The 22,020-nt window shown below is 44.7% G+C and overlaps 1 protein-coding gene across 8 annotated transcripts in view; it reads left to right on the top strand.

The window, feature by feature from the left end:
- Fanca (FA complementation group A) overlaps positions 1-22,020 on the top strand; it is a 59,227-nt gene that overhangs the window by 594 nt on the left and 36,613 nt on the right. For 5 of the 8 annotated variants that reach the window (XR_012441846.1, XM_074055451.1, XM_074055450.1 and 2 more), the window contains 12 exons: positions 9,082-9,332; positions 9,982-10,091; positions 10,562-10,655; positions 12,729-12,862; positions 12,966-13,061; positions 14,977-15,050; positions 16,964-17,076; positions 18,267-18,346; positions 18,937-18,970; positions 19,379-19,445; positions 20,258-20,370; positions 21,781-21,857. Coding sequence is in view for 7 of the 8 variants with exons in the window: in XM_074055451.1 (XP_073911552.1) it covers positions 9,197-9,332; positions 9,982-10,091; positions 10,562-10,655; positions 12,729-12,862; positions 12,966-13,061; positions 14,977-15,050; positions 16,964-17,076; positions 18,267-18,346; positions 18,937-18,970; positions 19,379-19,445; positions 20,258-20,370; positions 21,781-21,857 (1,128 nt within the window). In the remaining variant the exon portion in view is untranslated. Of the gene's footprint in view, positions 1-9,075; positions 9,333-9,981; positions 10,092-10,561; positions 10,656-12,728; positions 12,863-12,965; positions 13,062-14,976; positions 15,051-16,963; positions 17,077-18,266; positions 18,347-18,936; positions 18,971-19,378; positions 19,522-20,257; positions 20,371-21,780; positions 21,858-22,020 lie in introns of those variants that run through there. The other 3 variants (XM_074055449.1, XM_074055453.1, XM_074055452.1) reach the window with 3 other exon arrangements.

Here is a 22,020-nt window from a genome sequence, read left to right on the forward strand (position 1 = left end):
TGTTTTACTTGCAGTACTGGGGATGAAAGCCAGGGCACTAGGCAGCACTCTACTACTGAGCTACCTTCCCAGCTCAGAATATGAAGTTAAATAAATATTATCAAATTGCCCTCCAGAGCTGGTGGAGTGGCTCAAGTGGTTGAGCCTAGCAAGCATGAAGCCCTGAGTTCAAATCCCAGTGCTGCCAAAAAAAAAAAAATGCCCTCCAGAGAAGGTGGAATCTATTTTCCTAAGCTCCCTTGACATGGAGTTGGATAAAACTTTTGAATCTTTGACAGGCATAAAATGGCTTAATTTTTCCCAGTGCTGGTGGCTTAAGTGACAGAGTGTCTACCGAGCAAGCACATGTGGTCCTGAGTTCAAACCCCAGTACTGCCAAAAAATAAATAAAGTGGCTTCATTTGCATTTCTTTTATTAATTTTTCATAATTATAATTATATATATGTGTGTGTATATATATGTATATATATATATATATATTTTTTTTTCCATACTGGGGTTTGAACTCAGGTCCTCACACTTGCTAAGCAGATGCTCTGTCACTTAAGCCACTCTGCCAGCCCTTTTATGTGTTAGGTATTTTTCAAAATAGGGTCTCTCGAACTATTTGCCCGTGCTGACTTTGAACCGCAATCCTCCTGATCTCTGCCTCCTGAGTAGCTAGGATTATAAGCATAAGCCACGGGCGCCTGACTTCCAGAGTTATTCTTTATGTTCCTAGGGCAGTGGTCCTTACACTTTAGCATCAGAATCCTCTGGCAGTCTTGTTAAATGTTTGGATCCCAGTGGTCTGGGCAGAGCCCAGAAATTTACATCTCAATGCCTAGGGGAGTGGTGACTGATAAAGGTCTGGATCATTGAGGCCACTGCAAAAGGAGATCAGTGCCTGCAGCCAAGGAGAATGTGAGCTGAAACAGACTTTCCCTGCCCTTGTCTGACCCGGATCACAGGCTGTCAAGCACACAGGATACCTCCTAGAGAACTGTCAACTCAATGCAGACTTTCTAAAAGTCATTTTGTTTGTCAGCTCCCCTAGCAAGTCCCATTCTGATTGTCCTTCTCAGATGTATTCAAATTGATTAAAACAGTTAATTTTTCAGTTGAAGTACAAATTAGGGACGGTAAAATTAATCTTTTTTTTTTACAACTAGGCTTGCAAAGCAGGCCACACCTCCCATTTTGCTCAGGTTATTTTTTATTTTGGTGATAGGTTCTCTCAAAGTATTTGCCTGCTGGCCTCAAACCTTGATCTCAGCTTCCCAAGTAGTTAGGATTACAGGGGTGAACCACTGGTGCCTGGCAAAATTCACCATCTTAATGTGCATTTTTATGATTTCTGACAAACACAGTTGAGTAATGACTACAATTAATATGTTCTATTGCCTGAGTCCTGTATTGGTGTGCTTTCATTTTCCTATGCTACTATTTTTGTTTTCCTCTGACAATTACCTTTTTTTTTTTTTTTTTTTTTTGGTATTTTGAACTCAGGGCTTGCTAGGCAGGCGCTCTACCACTTGAACCTCCATCCCTTTTGGCTGGGGCGAGCATGATCCTTCTATCTATGCCTCCCATGTAGCTGACATCACAGGCATGTGCCACCATACCAGCTTGTTCTTTGAGATAGGGTTCCACTAACTTTTTTGCCCAGGCTGGCCTTGAACCTTGGTCCTCCTATTTCCACCTCTCAAGTAGATGTGATAATAGGCATGAGCCACCAGACCCAGCCAGACAATTATCTTTTACAGTGAGTTTATATTTATCTTCACTTTCCCTATTTCTGGAGATTTTTGTATGTAGATCCAAGTTTCTGTCTGCTATATCCCTTCTGCCTGGAGAGTTTTAACATTTCTTGTTCTATGGTTGCTGGTAATAAAGTCTGTCAGCTTTTGTGTGCCAAAGAAAAGTCTGGATTTTGCCTGCAAATTTTTTTTTTTTTTTTTGTGGCAGTACTGGTGTTTGAACTCAGGGCCTCACACTTGCTAGGCAGGTGCTCCACCACTTGAGTCAGCTTTCTTTTCTTTTTTTGGTTTATCTGTTTCTTTCCTTCTTCCTCTCCTCTCTTCTCTCCTCAGATGTGAACCACAGTGTTTCAAAGAGCAAGGAATGCCACGAATGTGAAAGCTAAGGATTGCAACATATCCCATCTAGAATCCAGGGGAGGCGAATCAGAAGTGGTAGTCATTCTGTTAAACAATCAGGCAACGTGTTTACACAAAAACACGTTGGTTTACAGCATCAAAACAGTGCACTAAGTTTCTCTTTTGTTGATGATCAGAGTCCCCACATTGTCTCCAGTCTCTTCATTATGTTTTGTGTGAGCCTGTCACAGGATGGGAATTTTTCCTGAAGTTACTTTCATCATTTCCTCCCTAAGAGCGCCTTTCATTCTTACCTTTCGGGGCCTCCAACAATGGCAGTACCCGGCTTTATCTCCCAGATCCTTCATGTTAAAACCATGTACTATCTTGGGGTTTTCTTTCTGGATGTGAAGGTTCACCATAGCTTTATTGTGACGATTTTTAACGTAAACTCTTTTGTAAGCTAGACAACCAAGTGCAGCTGTCCCACAGCAATTGTAACTGTTATAGCTCATTCAAAGGCCCTTTATTCTTTTTGCATCCCAGAAATCCTTAGAAACCCAAGTGCTTAACATTGCCCCTAGCTGCAGGCAATGATGGAGAGAAGAAAGTTCTGCATAGTCTGGTTAGCTTCAGCCTCGGAGAGCTATTTCCAGCACGGAGGGGGCTGTAGGAAGATGGTGAACAATGGTCAGGATAAACACGGTGCTGATGGCTTCCCAACACTTCCTGAGTCAGATCTTCACAGTGTTTGAAATAAGTTCCAGACTATCAGATAAAGCCCTCACACAGAGTGGGAAGTCAGACCCATGGCACCCGTTACTAGCAAGGCTTATGTACAGAACACTGGCATCAACTTGGGGATTTTTTGAGATGGGGTCTTGTGAACTATTTGCCAGGGTTGGCCTTGAACTGAAATCTTCCTGATCTCTGCCTCCCAAGTAGCTAGGATTACAGGCATGAGCCACCGTTGCCTGGCTTGCCTGCATTTTTAATTTAATTTATTTATTTTGCAGTGCTGGGGTTTGAACTTGGGCCCTACACCTTGAGCTACTCCATTAGCCCTTTTTTATGATGGGTTTTTGTCGAGATAGGGTCTCATGAACTATTTGGCCAGGATGGCTTTGAACCACAATCCTCCTGATCTCTGCCTCCTGAGTAGCTGGGATTATAGGTGTGAGCCATTGCCTGCATTTTTCTAAAGGATATCTCTGCTCGTGGTTTCCTGCTTTTGTGTTTTGTCATGATGGGAAGGCTGATATACTCTTATCTTTGCTACTCTGGGTTGAATATGACTTTTTTGTTGGGCCACTCCATGATTTCCTCACCTCAGTATCAGCAGTCCGAGTATCGTGTGTGTGTTTATGTCTCTGTGTGTCTACATGTCTGTGTGTCTCTATGTGTGCATCTGTGTGTGTCTGCATGTATCTGCTCTGTTTCTTCTGTACTCTAAACTTCTCAGCTCTGTAGGCTATTGTCTTCAATTATTTTTGGAAAATTCTGACCATTATCTCTTCAACCATTTTTTTCTGCCTAATCTCTCTTCTTTTGGAAGGTCTGTTCAGGTATGTCATGTGATTTTATACTATCCCACAGCTCTTGAATCCTCTTTTGCTCTTCCCTTTTATTTCTTTTTAACTTTTCTTCCTCCTTTTTTGCAATATTTGGGTTGTTGCACTGTGGTTACCTCTGTAATCACCCTCACATTCCTCAGTGCTGTCTGGGTTATGGTGAGGACTGAGTTGCCTCAGGAATTTCCTCGATGGACTTGCTTTGCCCCCAGCTTTCTGGACTTTGTGGATCTCTGAACATTTTTTCCTCCCATCCAGTTAGGTAGTGACTGTGGTATCACTTGTTAGTCTAGTGGTGGTGTGCTTTGGAGGGGCATCTTTTGTTGTCTTAGGCTAGCTTTGGGCTTAGATGAGTCCTGCGTCCTGGGTCTTTGGTGGTCCTGCCTTTCTTCTCATGGCAGCCTTATGTCACCTTGTATATTTGGTGGTTCTGGTGTGGGAGACTTTCCTGTCCTCCCTGGTGGTAGGAGACCTCTAAGGGTATGACACCATGGCAAGTTCCCCCCATTGTTCAGGGTAGATGCTTTTTCGTGTACCTGGCACCGTCTCAGTGGTTGCATCACTTCCTGAGGACAATAGGGTTAGCTACCCCACCCTAGTGTTTTAAGGCTGTTTCACAGGAAAGAAGGGTTCAAGAGGGCTCTGTGCTTTTCTGATTGAGATGACTAGTCCTCTTCTTCAGATGTGAATATCATGGAGACTTGTTTAGGTATCTCCTCCTGCCCCCAGTCTTCCTGAGTTCCTAGTGGAGGTGTGTGGATGAGAACCTGCCAGTGGTGTTAACTCTCTTTGTATCTGAAGTTTCAAGGGATTCTGTATTCTCACACTAGCCACCCACACTTGGCCTTCAGCAATTCGTTAAAGAATTTTTCCTGAATAGCTCTTCCCTACATAGGCAGCACTTGTGTCTCTTTTGCCTGTGCTCTGCCTCAAGTGAGCCAGTGCTGTGGTCTGACTTCTTGGAGGCGTGACCTTTCCTCGAGTGGTATTTGCTTTTGGAGGGTGGTGCTCAAGTGAAGGTATTATCTTGCAGTGTCTCTGCTTATTGCTAGGGCAGCAGTGATGTTCTTTATAACTTTCCCAGGTCAAGTGGGATGCATAAGGTGGAACAAAGACACCTTGTTAACAAATTTATTTAAATTGTTTTATATTAAGTTTATGATGGATGAGAAAAATACTGATTTCCATTTCCATTAGTATGTGAAGTTCTCTTTTAAACTGGATTTTGATTTTTAAATAGTTAATTTGACAGACAATAATCCCTAGAGAACGCTGGCTCTCAGTGGATGCCAGGCAGGTGAACAAAAGATTGATGTTTTAGACACACTGGACCATGGCCTGTTACTGCCAGGTCTTACTAGTACATGGGTTGCTTCAGGGCATCATGGGGACATGTTTGGTGTGTTTAGTGGAACTGAGTCCTCCCCTCATTCGGTTTTAAAGTAGAAGGTGCAGGATGGTGATGGCAGGCAGGCGTGTGTGGCTCCCATGACCACCTGCCTTCTACTAGCCTGCATCTATTCCTGTTCTCACCTCTCAAACTCCCACCAGTGCTTTCTTCTCTGCGTTCATGTCACCGCTATCCTCCTTGTAGCTCAGGGTCCAAACTCTGAGCCTCTTACCTTGGCAGATCAACCTTCAAAATTCAACTCTAATACTGAAAGAATTCCCTGTGCTTCCTCCCCGTCCCCCTTCAGTCTGTTTCCAGCACACAGCCCAGATCAGATCAGTAGTCCAAGCTCCCATCCCGCCCCCGTGAAAACAGAGGTCCTCACAATGCTCAAAAAGACTCTGTCTTCATCTTTTGTAGCTTTCTGTCCTCTGTGTCAGCTTTTATTCTGTCTCTTATTCAAGCAATGGTGGATTTAGGGCCCACCTTGATCATCCAGGACGGTCTCATCTTGATAGCCTTAACTTACAACAGCAAAATCTTGTTTCCAATTAAGATCATGTTTGGGCTAGAGGCATGGCTCAAGTGATAGAGCACCTGCCTAGCAAGCACAAACAAAGCTCTGAGTTTGAACCCCAGTACCTCAAAAAAAAAAAAGAAAAAAGCAAATAAGGTCACATTTATGGATTCCAGAAGTCAGGATGTGAATATGACTTTTGGGGTCATTCAACCTACTATATATGGGCAAAACTGCTGGCAGTAACATGAACCAAAGTTGTGTCACCAGATGGAACTAGTGATCACTACATACCTTCAAAGTGAAAAAAAAGCAAACCCAAACATTTTCTTGATGAAGAGTTAAAAAATGATTACCTATATTAAATCTCAACTCTTGAATACATATCTTTTTAGTATTAGGGGTCCTGGAACCCCAGGATTTTGTAAGACTGAGGACCTCCTCAGGGGAGACAGGAGGCAGCGTTCATTGAGGCAGACTTCTCAAAGTGCACTCCTGAACTTCCACTAGATAAAGATGCTATATGGCTAGAAAATAAAAGAGAAAATATTAATGTGTGCTTGGTCTTAACCCAGGTATTTCTCAGCTTGGAATATATCTTAAGGTGATAAAGACAATCCTGCAAATCCTCAAAGATATGTGCAAATCTTGAGTGTTTCCAAGAGGAAATAAAAGCAGAATGACACACTCACAACAGGGTTGGTTAAGCAGCTCAGAGAATTGCAGTGTAGAACTCTATGAGGCTATCAGAAATTATTCGGAAGCATGCTACATCTACATTGCGAATGAAATAAATGGCTATTGTGGGTGTAAAGTGCAGATTATAATTTTATTTACTTATGTACTTGAGTCAGGTTCATTATATTGCCCAGATTGCCCCCAAATTCCTTCTTCAGCCTCCCAAGGAACTGGGACTACAGATGTGTGTGTGCCTCTGTGCCCTTTGAAAGTGCAGATTATAAAGCAGCAATGAAAAGAAAAGTATTTGCAAAAGAAAGCCTGAAAGACACATGGTAAGATAGCAGTGGTTGTCCCCTGGTGTGATTTTGAGCAAATTAATACTTTCCTGTAATTTCATTTGTCAACAAATACATGCCACCACTTTTGTAATGGAGAGGAAATCCTTTTTATGCTGGAAAGAAGGATTTCACTTCTTATTCTGAGAAGGTGACATGGCACACAGAAGGTCAAGGGTGGCCTTGGATTTGTGTAGAGTTCTGGGCCCTGTCAGAATCACAGGCAGATTTCCTGTCTCATGGCCTGGGTTCTGTGGGAGGATGCCACCTGCTTCATATGACAAAGGCAGGCTGAGACCCCTGGCCACTGGCCCGGTACTCAACAGGGCGCCTGACCACAGCACAGGGGTTTTGTTTAGTGTTTTCTTCTGCCGCATTGACTCCCTTCAGGGTTTTTTGTGTGTGTGTGTGTGGTACTGGGGTTTGAACTCAGGGTCTACACCTTGAGCCACTCCACCAGCCCTTTTTTGTGTTGGGTATTTCCAAGATAGGGTTTTGTGAACTATTTGCCCAGGCTGGCCTCGAATCGAGATCCTCCTGATCTCTGCCTCCTGAGTAGCTAGGATTACAGGCACAAGTCACCAGCACCCAGCTCCCTTCAGTTTTGAGTCTTTCAACTATATCTTTTTGGCTACCAGCACAACAGTGCCACCTTGTGGCAAGTGAGTCTTTTCTTTGTTTTGTTTTGGTGGGACTGAGGTTTGAATTCAAGGGTCTGTGCTTGCAAAGCAGATGGTCTACCATTTGAGCCACACCTCAGATCCATTTTGCTCTGGTTATTTTGGAGATGGGGTCTTGCAAAATATTTGCTCAGGCTGGCCTCAAACCATGATTTTCCCAATCTTAGCCTCCTTAGTAACTGTTACTACAGGTGTGAGTCACTGGCACTCAGACCAGGCTGTGTCTGGTCCTTTGAAAACTTGGTCCACCCTCCTCTCTTAGGCTGGCTGTCGGATCCTCCCTCTGTCTTGATTGCCCTGCCTTCTTCTCATAGACAGCCACTTTTAAAAAGAGTTATCGCATTGCTTTCATTCTGACCTCTTCATTCTTCCTGCTGCCATTGATAAATAATTTTTGGAGGAAGAAGAAAGTAGTATTTAACTGATACACTGTGTGTGCATGTGCATGCACGGTGTCTGTGCGTACCCATGGTCTGTGCACACATGGGGTGCATGGCATGTGTACCCATAGGTGTGTGAACTGTCTGCCTTTGTATGCCTGGTGTTTGTATGTGTGCACTGTGTGTGTGTGCGTGTGGTGCATGAATGCTGAGCTCCAGTTTACTGTAGTTTGGATGAATGGCAACTATTGAAAGCGCTTCCCCAATCCCTGCAGCCCCACTTCCTGTCTTGTCTTCTTCCCTGTACTCTACCTACCTTATCATCAGCTGTGCTCCAGGAATTTGGAGCAAGGAAGCTTCCAAATGGGGTTGTGAGTGATAGAAATTCTCCCACCTCAGTCCTTGGAGGTCAGTTCTAGGAAGTGTGTGGAGGCACTGGTGTGAGCTTCTATCAGTTGCTGTATGACCTAGAGAGTTGCTGTTGCAGGAATCTCAAGCTGAGATATGTGACACTGAGGCAGTTTAGCAGGAAGCAACATTTTATTGTGCCGGCACAGAACCAGCGGACTCGTGTCTAAAGGCTGAGCACCAAGAAGAAAGGGGTCTCACCTTATATACCCTTGCAAGCAGGTTACAGAAGCAACAAGCAAGGTCTAATCCATATATGGTTATATTCAATTCTATAGTCTACTTTACCCTATTGTTACTTGACGTTCCCCTCCGCAGAGCTACGTGACCCCTCTCCACGTTAAGATTCCTCAGGTTTTATCTCTCCTCCGCCATCCCTACCTCCCTACTACTTTATCAGAACGCAGGCCTAGTTTCTTTTCTTCTGATCCTCCTCCCCGCTACCGTGCCAGCTGCGGAGCCTCCCTGGCCCAGTCAGTTCCTCTAGCTCTGGATGAAGCACTACAGGTCACTTTTTTGGGGTGCTGGGGAATGGAACTCAGAGCCTAGTGCATGCTAGGCAAGCATGCTCTACCACTGAACTATACCCTCAGCCCGAGTCAGCCTGGCTCTGGACTTTAATGCATACCTCGAGGTGTGCACACAACAGCAGGATTCCTCATCCTTACCAGGAAATTTCTTGAGCATAGCAAGCTGGCCTTAAAAATGGGGAAACTGAGGCAGGAGAGCGCCTGATTTTCCTTTCTCGTTAAGTCCCGGCGCTTAACGAGGAGGGACCTCATGCCCGAAGGGAGTCACGCTGCGGCAAGAAAACTCCTTTGGCCAGTTTTTCCCGCAATGAGAGACCGATAGCAGAGTAGCATCTGGAAAGGCGCTAGAGCTGCCCTACGAAGGTTTGAGCAAAGCAGGCCAGAGGGTTTTAGCATTTTCCCCATCTGGGTTTGCCACGCTGTCTCTTCAGAACCAGCTCTGGGTCTTTCTTGGCAGGAAAAACTGCCCTACCCGCTCTTGCTCCAATCCCAGCTCTACTCTTGCCCTAGGAGTGCGCTGCGCACTCCGGCCACTACCCAGATGGCCGCAGCTCAAGGCTTCCGCCCTCACGGGGTGTGGCTGGGCGGCCAACAGCCAATGGAGGAGCGCGCCTGACCGCAGCCAATGGGAGGACAGCGCGCGCCGAGCGCCGCGAGCGACGGCGGAGTCCCGGAGCTCGCCATGTCTGGCACGCCGGCTTGGGGCGCAGCTACCGAAGAGAGCATGCGGGTCCGCCGGAGGTCCTGGACCGAACTGCTGGGTAGGTGGGCGCCAAAGGAGGGTGCCGGCTCCGCCGTCCCCTCCCTCCTTCGTGGGCGTGGCAGCCGTGTCCCGCCCGCTGCCCTCGTCCCCTCCTCCTGGTCCCCATGTTCCCGGGCGCCCCTCTACCCCGCCGTCTCTCAAGCCCCCTCCTCAGCGAGGCCAGGGCGTGGGGGCCGCCCTGTGTGTTTCAGGCCTCAGTCGTGGTGCAGGGCAGCGATGGACCCTAGACACGGCGCTGTCCCGGGTCCCTCGTGGCCGGTGGCACGGTGGCCGTCTGGTCCAGGGACTTGGAGGCGGCTGGATCCGCCGTGCACACCCCCTGGCTGGGTTGGTCTGCTGAGGTTTTGACCGGATCTCTGCAGAAACCCTCAGGTCCGGGGCGTCGCGTGACACCATGTTTTCATTTAAGTAATGTACTTTTTTTTTTTTTTTTTTTGCACACCTTCAGTCCAATTTTTTTTTTCCTTGCTGTGGTTATTTTGGAGAGAGTGGGGGGGAGGGGGGGGGTCTCGTGAACTATTTGCCCAGGCTGGCCTCGAACTTCGATCTTCCCGATCTCAGCCTCCCAAGCATTACAGCTAGAATCACAGGTGTGAGCCATTGGCCCCAGGCATGCTGTACTTTTTTAAACTGATTTTCCCTCTCAGCGGGAAGGCTCAAGAGGCAAAAATATGATCCTGAAAAAGAACAGAAATTAAAGGATTCAGCTCTGCACCTCCTGAGAAGCCATCAAAATTTGAATGACCTTTTGCTAGAGGTAAGAAGTTGGCTTGGCTTTACAGGCAGATTCAGATTTGGGTTTCTTTGAGTCCAGCTAAGGCTTAGACTTAATAAAATTCTTAGGAAGTTTCATGTTACTAGTGGAAAAACAACCAGGTACACACTGACTAGGTGAGAAGAAAAGCTGAACACATTTATCCCTTTGGAGATACAAACACTTGAGAAGTGAATGTAATGATAATTAATGAAAGGCTTTAGTAAATTCTACTTTAAATATTTGAAAATGTCTAGTAGTATGCACACAGCCTGAATTTTATTTTTTTATTGTTGTACTGGGTGGGGGTACATTGTGGCAATTACAAAAGTTCTTATGTCAAATACATCATATTGAATTCACCAATTTATCAGATATATCATATTGAATTCACCCCTCCACCCATACCTGCAATGGTTTCAACAGGCGCACAGTCTGAGTTTTTAAAATGTGCTTTATGTTGTGGTTTCTAGGTGGAAGATCCACGGTGTGAAAAATTGTGTCTTGGCAAATTGATTGATTGTCACAGTGCTGAAGCCCCTCCCGATCATTCTAGTTTCTTTATAGGTGAGTTACTGCTTCATTTTATTAATTCACTGAGTTACAGGACTTTTTTTAAAATGAAAAACGACTATGACCTGCTTATAACTAGGCATTGGCTGGAGGCTTGCCTCAAACAGTAAGTAGAGTGCCTGCCTAGCAAGCATGAAGCCCTGAGTTCACACCTGAGTCCCACTTAAAAAAAAGCCCAAAAAGCAAACAAAAAATCTGACTCAACATGGGGCTCAGGGACAGTATGAACTGAAGTGTTCCTTGGAAAACCATGGGAGGTACCCCTCCTTCATGGACGTCTACAGGTTTGTTGGGCTAGGGTGAACAGGCATAAAACCAGAAATACATGTCTAGGTCTTACCCTTCCTCCATAGGGAAAGTTCTGGAGGAATAACAAAAGATATTTTATTGTCCTTCATATTTTTGTTATACAATGACTCTTTTCAGAAAGTAATATTAACTAATTTATTCCTTTTTTTGTTTTTTTTATTGCAGTGCTGGGGCTTGATCCTAAACCTCACACATGTTAAGCTAATGCCGTATTACTGCGCTACACACCCAGACCTAGTTTGCTTTAAATTTCTATTAAAATAGCCTTAAATCATTGGCCTGTTTTGGCCACTGATCACTAAATGCCATTGGTAACTGATAATGATTTTCGTTGTCTTACCTGTATTTGAATTGCACAAATTCTGCATCATTTTAGGGAACCACACTTGCTTGTGTGGACTTTTTTTTTTTTTCCGGTTTGACCTGAGTGGGTCTCTATGTAGCCTCCGCTGACCTTAGACTTGAGGCCTAAGACCCTCTTGCTTCATCCTCCTGAGTTTGGGATTACAGTTATGTGCCACCAAACACAGTTGGACATTCTTTTCATTTGTTTGTTTGAGACAAGGTCTACATAGCCTAGGCTGCCCTCAAACTAGAAATCCTCCTACCTCAGATTCCTGAGAGTTGGAATTACATGCGTACACCACCACACCTGGCTTTGTATGTACTTTGGATAAAGGCATATGGACTTGTGCAATAAGCGCTTTGACCTTGATCACAGAAATATAGACCTTTGACTCATGAATTTTTCAGTTTTTCCTGCTAAAGAGATGGCTGTTATACTTCTGTTTATGTAAATAAGATAAAACCTTGTAAATAATCTGTTTTCCCAAGGAGACAAATTAGAAACATGTGGCTAGGAATTACCATTTTTTTTTCCTACCTTTCTACTGTGAATTATATCTGTACCACAGCAACTGATTTATAGCACAAATTTGAAGCCTCTGTAACTGTTGTATGCAGCAACACTTATGTATTGATACACATTTCCATAGCTTTACAAATAAGGAGCACGTACTATACTTTCCAATTTTTTCTTGAAATATTTGGAAGCCAAATAAATTAGAAAACAACTTTTTGTAAGCACTGCCTGTTTCCAGGTTGTCTACCATTTTTCATTTTAAGGTTTGTAGATCAGAGGCTTGGGAGCTGCCAGAGGGCCAGCTATCCTGGTTCCACCTGACAGCCCTGAGGATTGAGCACAACTGTGGCCTCTCCTGTCCATCAGATGCACAGCAGCACATCAGGAAATCCTACCCAGTTTTTGGACTTGAGTAGGTTCATCTGTGATGCCAAAGTAATTAGGAAAACAAATTAAGGAGCTGAGGGTGAAGCTCAGTTGTAGAACACTTGCCCATTGTGTTCGAGGCCCTGGGTTCCATCACTAGCACTAGGGAAAAAAAACAAAAAAGGCATGAAAAGAGCCTGCTGAGTTCCCAGCTCATTGTTCTCCTTTGTAAGAAAGATGATAAAGTTCTCCATATATTCATATGTCAGGATGTATCTGCTGCTGTCAGGTGAAGCATAATGATGGTGTGTGTCTGACTCTGGGTTTGTATGTTGCCTCTGACTATTGGGAACTGCCAGTTTGATCATGAGCTTGTCTTCATTTTATATTTCGTTTTTCCCTTTACATCTGTTGTGTCTATTCTCCCTCCTGTAATGCTATAACTTAAAATGAGGCATTGTAAACTTAAGTCTGTGTTAAAGTTTTTCTCATGTTTTCAGGGAAAGCTATGATTTTGTTTTGTCTTTAAGGCTCTGCTTTGCAGGATCAAGCCTCGAGGTTGGGGGTTCCTGTGGGGATCCTGTCAGCCAGGATATTCGCTTGCAGCATGGAGCAGGTCTGCGTGGAGCCTAGCCACCCTGTGCTGCTTAGCTCAGAGCAAAGAGTGAGAAACAGCCCCTTAATATCTTTGACTTTAAGCTGTTTGGGAAAAGAAGACATTTCTATAGGTAACTTGCCCATTTTGAATAAAGATTTTATCTTTTCAGAAGAGACTGTCTTCCTTGTTAGAGATTGCTCAGTATTTATCAGCACACAGTATGCTCTCCCGTCTCTCCTTCTGTCAAGAATTATGGAAAGTACAGGTAAATTTGAGGTTGTAACTCTGCCTTGTGTTTTTTTCAAGTAGTGTTATGTTATTTGGGTCCCTGAGTTTCCTTAGGAATTTGACCAAATGTATTATTAATTATAGAGCATGAGAAAAGGGGCTCCATCAGAAGCCCCTGAGGGCAGAAGCAGGTGCCTCAGTAGCCGGTTGGTGATACCCACCACAGTCAGTAATGTTTATTATAATAGAGCACATCACAGAAACATGATACTCTGCTCTTGAGTATGTTATTATGAATGCTTTTCCAGTGCAGTACACTATAAAAATATAACTTAAAGCTTTTTTTGAAGCTTTAAAACTCAGGTTTACAGATTTTTTTGGCAGCACTGGGATTTGAACTCAGGGCCTCACACCTGCCTGAGCTACTCCACCAGTCCTTTTTTGTGGTAGGTTTTTTTCCTGACAGGGTCTTGAGAACTTGCCTGGGGCTGGCTTCGAATTTCAATCCTCCTGATCTCTGCCTCCTCAGTAGCTAGGATTACAGGTGTAAGTACCAACAGGTGCCCAGCTAGTTTAAAGATTTTTTAAGAGTTCAAAGAGCTCAGTTACCTCTTGGTATTAAGTGGGTCAGCAAAAGAAAGAAGAGGCGAGGTAGTTGCTCATTGATCTTTTCCATTCTTTTATCTACGTACACCATAGAGCCCATTCGATCTGTTAGCATTGTTATGGTCCTTGTGTTGCGGGAAATTACGAGCTGACATACGGGATGCTGAAGCAGATTAGCAGGAAGCAACTTTTATTGTGCCAGCACAGACCCAGCGAACTTGTGTCCAAAGACTGAGCCCCGAAAACAAAGAGGTTTCACCTTATATACCCTTGAAAGCAGGTTACAGAAGCAGAAAGCAAAGCTCAATCCATATCTCGCTGCATGTGACTTCATTGGCTATTTCATTTTCCCAGTGTTATGTGACCTTCATGTTTCAATTCTTTGAGTTTTATCTCTGCTTTGCCATCCCCTCCCCCGTCTCATCAGCAGAACACAGTCTGTTTTTTTTTTTCCGTCCTCCCCCCCTTTCCTGCTACACTTGCACTTGTTACCATTTAGCTGGGGACAAGGGCAATGAGATGTACACAAATCACACTGATGTAATGTTCATAGGTGTGCGCAGATTCGAGGATGTGCGTCTGATAGGAACAGCTTCCTGTGGGAGCTGGGAGTGGCATGGAGTGTGGGGAGAGCAGGAACTTGCTGGATGAAGAAGGGAGGGCATACCTACTATGATAGGCAGTGGGGACAATATCAGTGTGACCTGAGCAATGTTCACTGGGAATGCACAAAATCCTTGCTGAATGGGAAGGGTCCTTCTTGTGGGAGAGGCGCCAGTGAGTGAGGGCCATGTGCCATGTGGAAGAGTGAACCTTGTTTGAAAGCCTTGTGGAGCTTGTGAAGCTCTTAAAGAAGAGACTGGCTTATTCAGTGTGTGCTTTAAAATGTATGGGCTACAGTGTGCAGAAAGGATGGGAAGTGGCTTCCTAGAGACCAGTGGAAAGAGGTCAGGGCTATCACAAACAAGTGGAGAGGAGGTGCTCATGCAGGACAGTTGGGGGTGGGGGTGGGGTTGCTGCAGAAGGGCCAGGTGAATGAGGACCTGTGACAAGTGCAGGACGGGTGTGTGTGCTGAAGGAGGTCCAGGTAGATGTGAGTCTGTGACAAGTGCAGAACAGTGAGGGGTGTGTGCTGCAGGAGGGTCAGGTGGATGTGAGCCTGTGACAAGTGAAGGACAGTATGTGTGCTGCAGGAGGGCAGGTAGATATGATGAACCTATGACAAATGCCCTTTATGCTGTGTTGGGACTCCATTTTAATTTTCAGTGACCCTAGGGTCAGAACGTACAATGCACGTTTTGTCAGAAAACACACTTATAGAGGATTCATGCTGTCATTTTCTCCAGAACTCTTTGTTGCTTGAAGCCCTGTGGCGTCTTCATATGCAGAGTGTTGTGAGCCTACAGGAGCTGCTGGAAAGGTACTACACTAATGACTCTGTTCCTTTAACTTACATGACTCTTGCTGTATAATCTAGTATGAACTATATTTTGAAGTTAAAAATCACCTGTAGGTTTAACTGCTTTATCATTTAAAGAGAACATTTGCTGTGAGGAAAGTCCCTATCATGCATGTTTTCTTTCTATTAGATCTCCCCCTCTTTCTCTCTTTTTTTTTTTTTTTTGGCAGTACAGTGGGTTGCACTCAAGGCCTCTACCACTTGAGCCACACCCTAGCCCTTGTGATGATAGTTTTAAAAACTAAAAAAAACCATTCAAGTAATATGGTTGGTAGGATAGATGCAGCTACATATCCTGTTTGGAGTCAGGAAAAGGGCTTTCCACAAAGGTATACCCCATAAAGATGGAAACATGTAGAGGAGAGAATAACAAACAAAACTTGGGAAAGTAGGGAGCAGATGTACCAGTAGTGAGTGGTTTAGTGAGCTTGAGGAAGTCCTGCCCTGAGTTGGCACATTGGTCAGAGGAGAACCATCAGTTTATTCTGTTTATTCGGAAAGGCTCAAGTATTCATGGCACCACCTGGTACCTCAGGAGGATCGATTGCAAGGCTGCATAGGAAGCATTTAGAACCTCAGGCCCCTCCAAAGCTCAGCAGAAGATCTCATTCTTGGGTCTACTCCGGGAGCTCAAGCATGGTTAAACTTGCCATTCTGAACCCAGATGATGGCATGACATCAGCTTATGTTGGGATTTTTAAAAGTTGGGCTGGAGGCATGGCTCAAGCTGTAGAGCTTCTGCCTCACAAGTGGGAAGCTCAGTTCAAACCTCAGTACCATTAAAAAAAAAAAAAAAAGGATTGAAATTGTTCAAAATATGTTCTCCAACCACAAAGAAATTTAACTGGAGTCAGCAAGAGAGGGAAATTTGGAAAGGAAAATGCATAATTTTTGGAAATTAAGCAGCAAACTTCTGAGTGAGCCATGGGTCAGAGAATCATAAGGAAATTATAGACACCTCAAGATGAATAAAATTTATGGAATGCAACTAAATAAATGCCTAGGGGGAAATTTATAGCTGTTAAGAACCTGTACTTAGAAAAAACTTTCTCAAGTCAACAACTTGACCTTGAAGATTAGAAAAAAAGCAAAGTAAACCCAAAGAAAAGAGGAAAGGGATCAGGTGCAGTGGTACATGCCTGTAATCCCAGCTATGCAGGAGGTAGGAGTATCACAATCTGAGGCCAGCTCCAGGCAAGTGTGAGACCCTAGCTGAAAAATAACTAAGACCAAAGGGGCGGGGTACGGTTTGCTGAGGGTGAGACTCAAGTGGTAGTGTCCTGAATTCAAACCTAGTACTTAAAAAAAAACAGGAGAAAGAAAGGAAGAAGGCCATAAGAGTTAGAACTGAAACCAGTGAAATAGAAAACAAAAGCAATATAGAAAAGTAAGTGGACCCAGGCACTGGATTACACCTGTAATTATACCTGTAATCCTAGCTACTCAGGAGGCAGAGATCAGGAGGATTGCAGTTCAAGACCAGCCCAGGAAAATAGTTTGAGAGACCCTATCTTGAAAAAAACCATCACAAAAAAGGGCTGGTGGAGTGGCTCAAGGTATAGGCCCTGACCGAGTTCAAGCCCCAGTACTGCAAAAAAAGTAAGTGGGCACAGTTGGTTGAAAAGAACCTGTTTTTGATTATTTCACTGTCAGCTCCCCACAGCAGCGAGCTACTCCAAACAGTAACTGCATCAGCAGCCAGGCAGGCTTCCTCCCCTGCAAGGCAGGATTCCTTGTATCCTTGGGGCAGAGGTTCTGGTGGCTGCAAGCTCATCCTGACTGGCCCACTTCCTAGTGAAGAGAGTGTTAAGGGAAAACTGCTGGTGAGGGAGGTAGGACATGGGAATGTGACCTGGGCTTTTGTGTGTTCCCAGCCATCCTGATGTGCAGGCTGTGACTACGTGGCTCTTCAAGAACCTGTGCCTTCTGTGTGAGCAGACAGGAGCATCCTACCCATCTGACAGTGTTGCCAGGGCCATGCTTGCTGGTATGTTCACAGCAGGCTGGTTCCCAGGGAAGATTTGTCTTGACACTGGGGGGCAGAGCGATCTGCCCACACCCATGGGCTGGGGCTCAGAATGGTGTCCTCTCTGGGATCTGTTGTGGGCTTGTGTTACCCTGAGTGACTGGCAATTTTAAGTCAGCCCATTGGCAGGAGTGGGTTTTCCCCAGTGGCCCTAATCCCTTCTTCTGTCCAAGCTACAGACTACACTGCTTGCAGTCTCTAAAGAGTGACACCAGCCACCAGCCAGAGTGGCTCGCGCCTGTAATCCTAGCTACTCAGGAGGCAGCGATCAGGAGGATCATGATCTCATGATTCGAAGCCAATCAGCCTGGGCAAATAGTTCAAGAGACCCTGTCTTGAAAAAAACCCATCACAAAAAAGGTGGTGGAGTGGCTCAAGGTGAAGGCTCTGAGTTCAAACCCCAGCACTGCAAAAAAAAAAAAAAAAAAAAAAAAGTGGCACCAACAAGCAAAAATTACAGAAATGCATGCTGCACGCAGGCAGTTTGTGGGTTTGTTTGCATAACAGCTTCGTGGTGGTATGAACTGCTTGGGATTCCTGTGATCTGTCTCAGATAGTGAAGTTGAAGATTAACAGCAAACTCTTTAATTTCAGGCTTCCTGATTCTGCTTTTTTAGAATGGCGTGAGTCCCTTTCCTGTTCATTCCATGGTTGTGCCGGGTATGGTGGGGCACAGCCATAATCCCAGCTACTTATAAGGCCAGTTGGGAAAATCAGGAGTTCCAGGCCAGCCTAGGCAATTGAGCAAGATGCTGGTCTCATAAAAAAAAAAAAAAAAAAGAAATGTGATGCTTTAGTTCCTTCTATGGTTGATGTTGGGACTGGCTGAAGGGACAATCCATAGATGTCCCTTGAATCCAGCTCTTTGTGTTACAAGAAAAAAATCCTTGGTATAAACTTGACTCATGAGCCCTTCCCTCTAAGGTAGAGTAAGAAGGAAAGTCTGGCTGGTGAATAACTCTGTAGTCAGTTGGGCAGTAGCAACTGCAGGGTCGCCCCTATGGTCAGGTGCTCTAAACCTACCCCCCGCCCCGCACCCCCATGCCACACACACCCACACCCACCCACTCTGAGGTGGTTGACCTGTGTGATTTACAGCTGTTTGGAGACCATAATATATATGTAAATATTCTGGGTTTGTGGTTTTACAGATTTTGTGCAACTGTTAGTTTTGAGGGGATTTCAGGAAAACCCGGATCCAAGAACTGTGGAGCCTGAAAAGATGCCCCAGGTAGGAGGAAAAGTAACCTGGGTAGTGGAGAATTGGCCTCCTGTGGCTATGGCCTGCAGCCTAAAGAGCAGTCCCCACCCCCAGCTTTTATTCCCTTTTGGAAGCTCTGGACCAGTTTGTAAGCTTTGTGAGCTGTGTCACTCTAGGAGCCAGAGCCCAACAGGAAATGAGAATGGGCTACACTGGCTCCTTACCCCAGGCCTTCTGGTTTTCAAAGGTTTCCAGGGGAGGGTCTTCAGCACAGTAGCTCAGAGCCCAGGCCTGTGCTTGCTGGATGGGTGGGGAAGGCAGGACTGAGATGCACCCAGGCAGCCTCCTGCATCATGCTTACCAGGTGCTCCTGAGAGCAGAGGCTTTAGGGCTAGCAGGTTGCAGCCCAGGCCTGGGCCTGCCAAGACCTCCCATGGGTATCACAGGGACATTTCACTGAGTCACAATATTGGAGTAATTTCTAGGCCTAAAAAGAAATCTTAAAAGTGGACCTCTTTGTGAAGCCAGTTTTATTTTACTCTACGTAACAAATTTGTGTTGCAAGCATGCAGCTACTTGAGAATTGCTGAGTGATGGGAGTTTGTGTTCTGTTCTGACAGGCTGCGGCCTCCATACTACAGAGAATGCTGATTTGTAAGTTGCTTGTTAGCAGTTCCAGCAGCTGTGGGCTTTTCCATCTGAAGCATCTCACCACTCTTGTGTGTTTTCCTGTGCACAGCCTTAGCTCTGGAGGCCCTGTTTATGGCTATAATTTGGTGTAAACTTGCCTGCACCTTTTGTTCTGGTTCTCGGTCCCTCATGGTTTTATGTTTAATTTCCAGAGCTGTACAATGACATCAATTTAGCTTAGGGCTTACAGGTCTTCGTGTTTACATAAATTTTATAGTTTGCTGACCCTGGTGCCCTAAGGGTACTTATATGTCTTGCTGGACCTTGATCTGTGCCTTAGAAATCCGTGCCTGTCGGAGAGCATATGGGGGGGGGGTACCTGAGACGATCCTGTAACCCACGTTTGTTTTCTGTCTTGTGCTCTCTCGTCAGATGCGCTTGATGCTCTGGCTGCTGGACTGCAGGAGGAGACCTCAGCTTACCGGGTGGTGAGGGGATGGTACGTGTGGGAGACCTGCTGCTACCCTGGATCCACGGCACCTCAGACATTGCCAGGGTAGCAACAACCGACCTGGGTACTCTTGCTGCTGGAGCACAGGGCACTCTGCCCAGCCTTCTTCTTCCGTGTGCCCCATGTGACCTGCGGCTGCACCCTTCTAAGCTGTGTCTTCTTATCTGTATCTTGTCTCCTGCCTGCTCTGGACTCTTGGCTGTCTCTAGTGTTTTGTTTTTCTCTTGTTGAAACTACATTCCCTTGGATTCCACTTAACCTCTGTGACTTAGTGGCCTGGCCCAGAAAGCACTTTCAATATGGTAGATGAACTTTGTATACAAGAATGAACGTAGAATTTTTAAATCTGTTGAAATCACCATAAGAAAGAGACTAAAATAGAAAGTAGAAAAATGGAGGGGATGAACCAATTCAGGATGTAATACATATATACATGGAAATGTCATAATGAAACTTCCTAAATCGATACCTTAAACAAAAATGTCTTTTTTCAAAAATGGAGGACAGGAAGGTAAAACAGGTTCTGTCTGGGGGTTGGTATCAGTGGGAAAGGGTGAAGGAGGATGAATATGGTGAAAATATTATGTACTCAAGTATGAAAATGAAAAAAATGAGACCTTTTGAAACTTTTCAGAATGGGAGGGGGAATAAATGAGAATGATGGAGGGGATGCATTTAACTAAGATTTGTAAATGACACAGTGTCCCCCCCAGTACAACAATATAATAAAAGTTAAAAAAAAAAAAAAAGACTTAAAGCAAGGGATAGTGCTTCCTGAGAACCTTCTCTTGCATTTGCAGGTTTGACATGTTCAGTGGACATGTATATTGTGGCATAATTTCGACAGATTCTGTCAAGAGGTTCTTCAGTCACTCTCTGACTCAGATTCTCACTCACAGCCCTGTGCTGAAAGGTAGGCCTCAGTACTGTGATTGCAGTTTTCTGCTCAATGTAGAGGATACTTTGGTGAGTACAACACAGATTCTTAGGCAGATTGTGAGACATGTGGATGTGATAGAATTCTGAGACTCCTTGAGATTGTGAGGGACACTCCAGTACCAAACGCTTTCATTGGAAAGTAACTTCCTGGGCTGGGCTGTGCCCAGTGGTAGAGTACTTGCCTAGCCATGTGTGATTGTATGGATTATAATATATCCTGATTAAATTTACTCCTCCCTGCCTTCTTAGAAACAATTCTTTCATCATTATATTTTTATTCACAAAAATATTTTCCCTCCTTCACACTCTTCTCTTTACCCTCCCCACTGGTACTTACTCCCAGACAGGACCTGTTTTACCTTCCTGTCCTTTATTTTTTCAGTGTATATTGATTGATCAAAGAGGTTTTGCCTTGGTAGCTTTAATCAAATTAACCCCCTCTATTGCTCTGCTTCTATATTGTTCAATAGATTACAGTGTGTTATGTTATATTATCTTCCACAAAACTAATTATCTTCTAGGAAAATTCCAACTCCAGTACCCACCAAAAAAAAAAGTTCAAAAATTAAGCTCAGCCTTACTGGGTGCTGGTGGCTCACACTTGTAATCCTAACTACTCAGGAGGATCATGGTTCAAAGCCAGCCCAGGCAAATAGTTTGTGAGACTTATCTCGACAAACACTCAGCCAAAACAAACCAAAAAGGGTTGGCAGAGGAGCTCAGGTGGTAGAGTGCCTGCCTAGCAAGAGTGAGGCCCTGAGCTCAAACCCCAGTACTGCCAAAATAAAAAAGGAATTCAAAATTAAAGGAAGAACAGAAGCATTATCATTCATCTTGTCATAAAATAGAAATATCTTTAACAGAAAACAAAACATTTCTTAAACTTTTTTTTGGCGATACTGGGTTTGAACTTAGTGCTTTGTGCTTGCTAGGCAGGTGCTACACTGCTTGATTGAACCACACCTCCAGTCCTCTTTCACCTAAATGGACTTCTGTTGTTGTTTTGAGACAGATTCTCACTATGTAACCCAAGCTTGCCACCAATTCAAAATCCTCTTGCCTCAGTCTCCTAGGTGCTGGAATTACAGGCTCTGTAAGCCTTTTCTTATAGTTACATAGTGGTTTTTGTTTTGTTTTGGTAGTATTGGGGCTTGACTTCAGGGCCTCATGCTTGCTAGGCAGATGCTCTTACCACTTGAGCCATTCCACCAGCTTTTTTTTGTACTGAGTATTTTCAAGATAGGATCTTGCAAATTATTTGCCAGGGCTGGCTTCAAACTTCAATCTTCCTCATCTACGCCTCCTGAATAGCTAGGATTACAGGTAAAACACAGCTTTTTGATAAACGCTGACTTCAAGTTTTTGTCTGTTTTTTCTCCTCAAGTGTCTGATGCCGTTCAAATGCAGAGAGAGTGGAGCTTTGTGAAGACCCACACTCTGCTCACCACTCTGTACCATAGGGTGAGTGTCTGGTGATGGGATTAGCCCTGACGCTGTGGAGCACTGGGATTTGAGGTCTAAAATTGTCTTGGGTGCTGTTGCCAAGTCCTCATGGAACTGATTCTTATGGACACCACCCATCGCAAGGTTCAGGGGTTTCCAGTAGGATATGGCCATTCTCACC

Source organism: Castor canadensis, chromosome 15, assembly GCF_047511655.1.
Source record: "Castor canadensis chromosome 15, mCasCan1.hap1v2, whole genome shotgun sequence".
Lineage (NCBI taxonomy): Eukaryota > Metazoa > Chordata > Mammalia > Rodentia > Castoridae > Castor > Castor canadensis.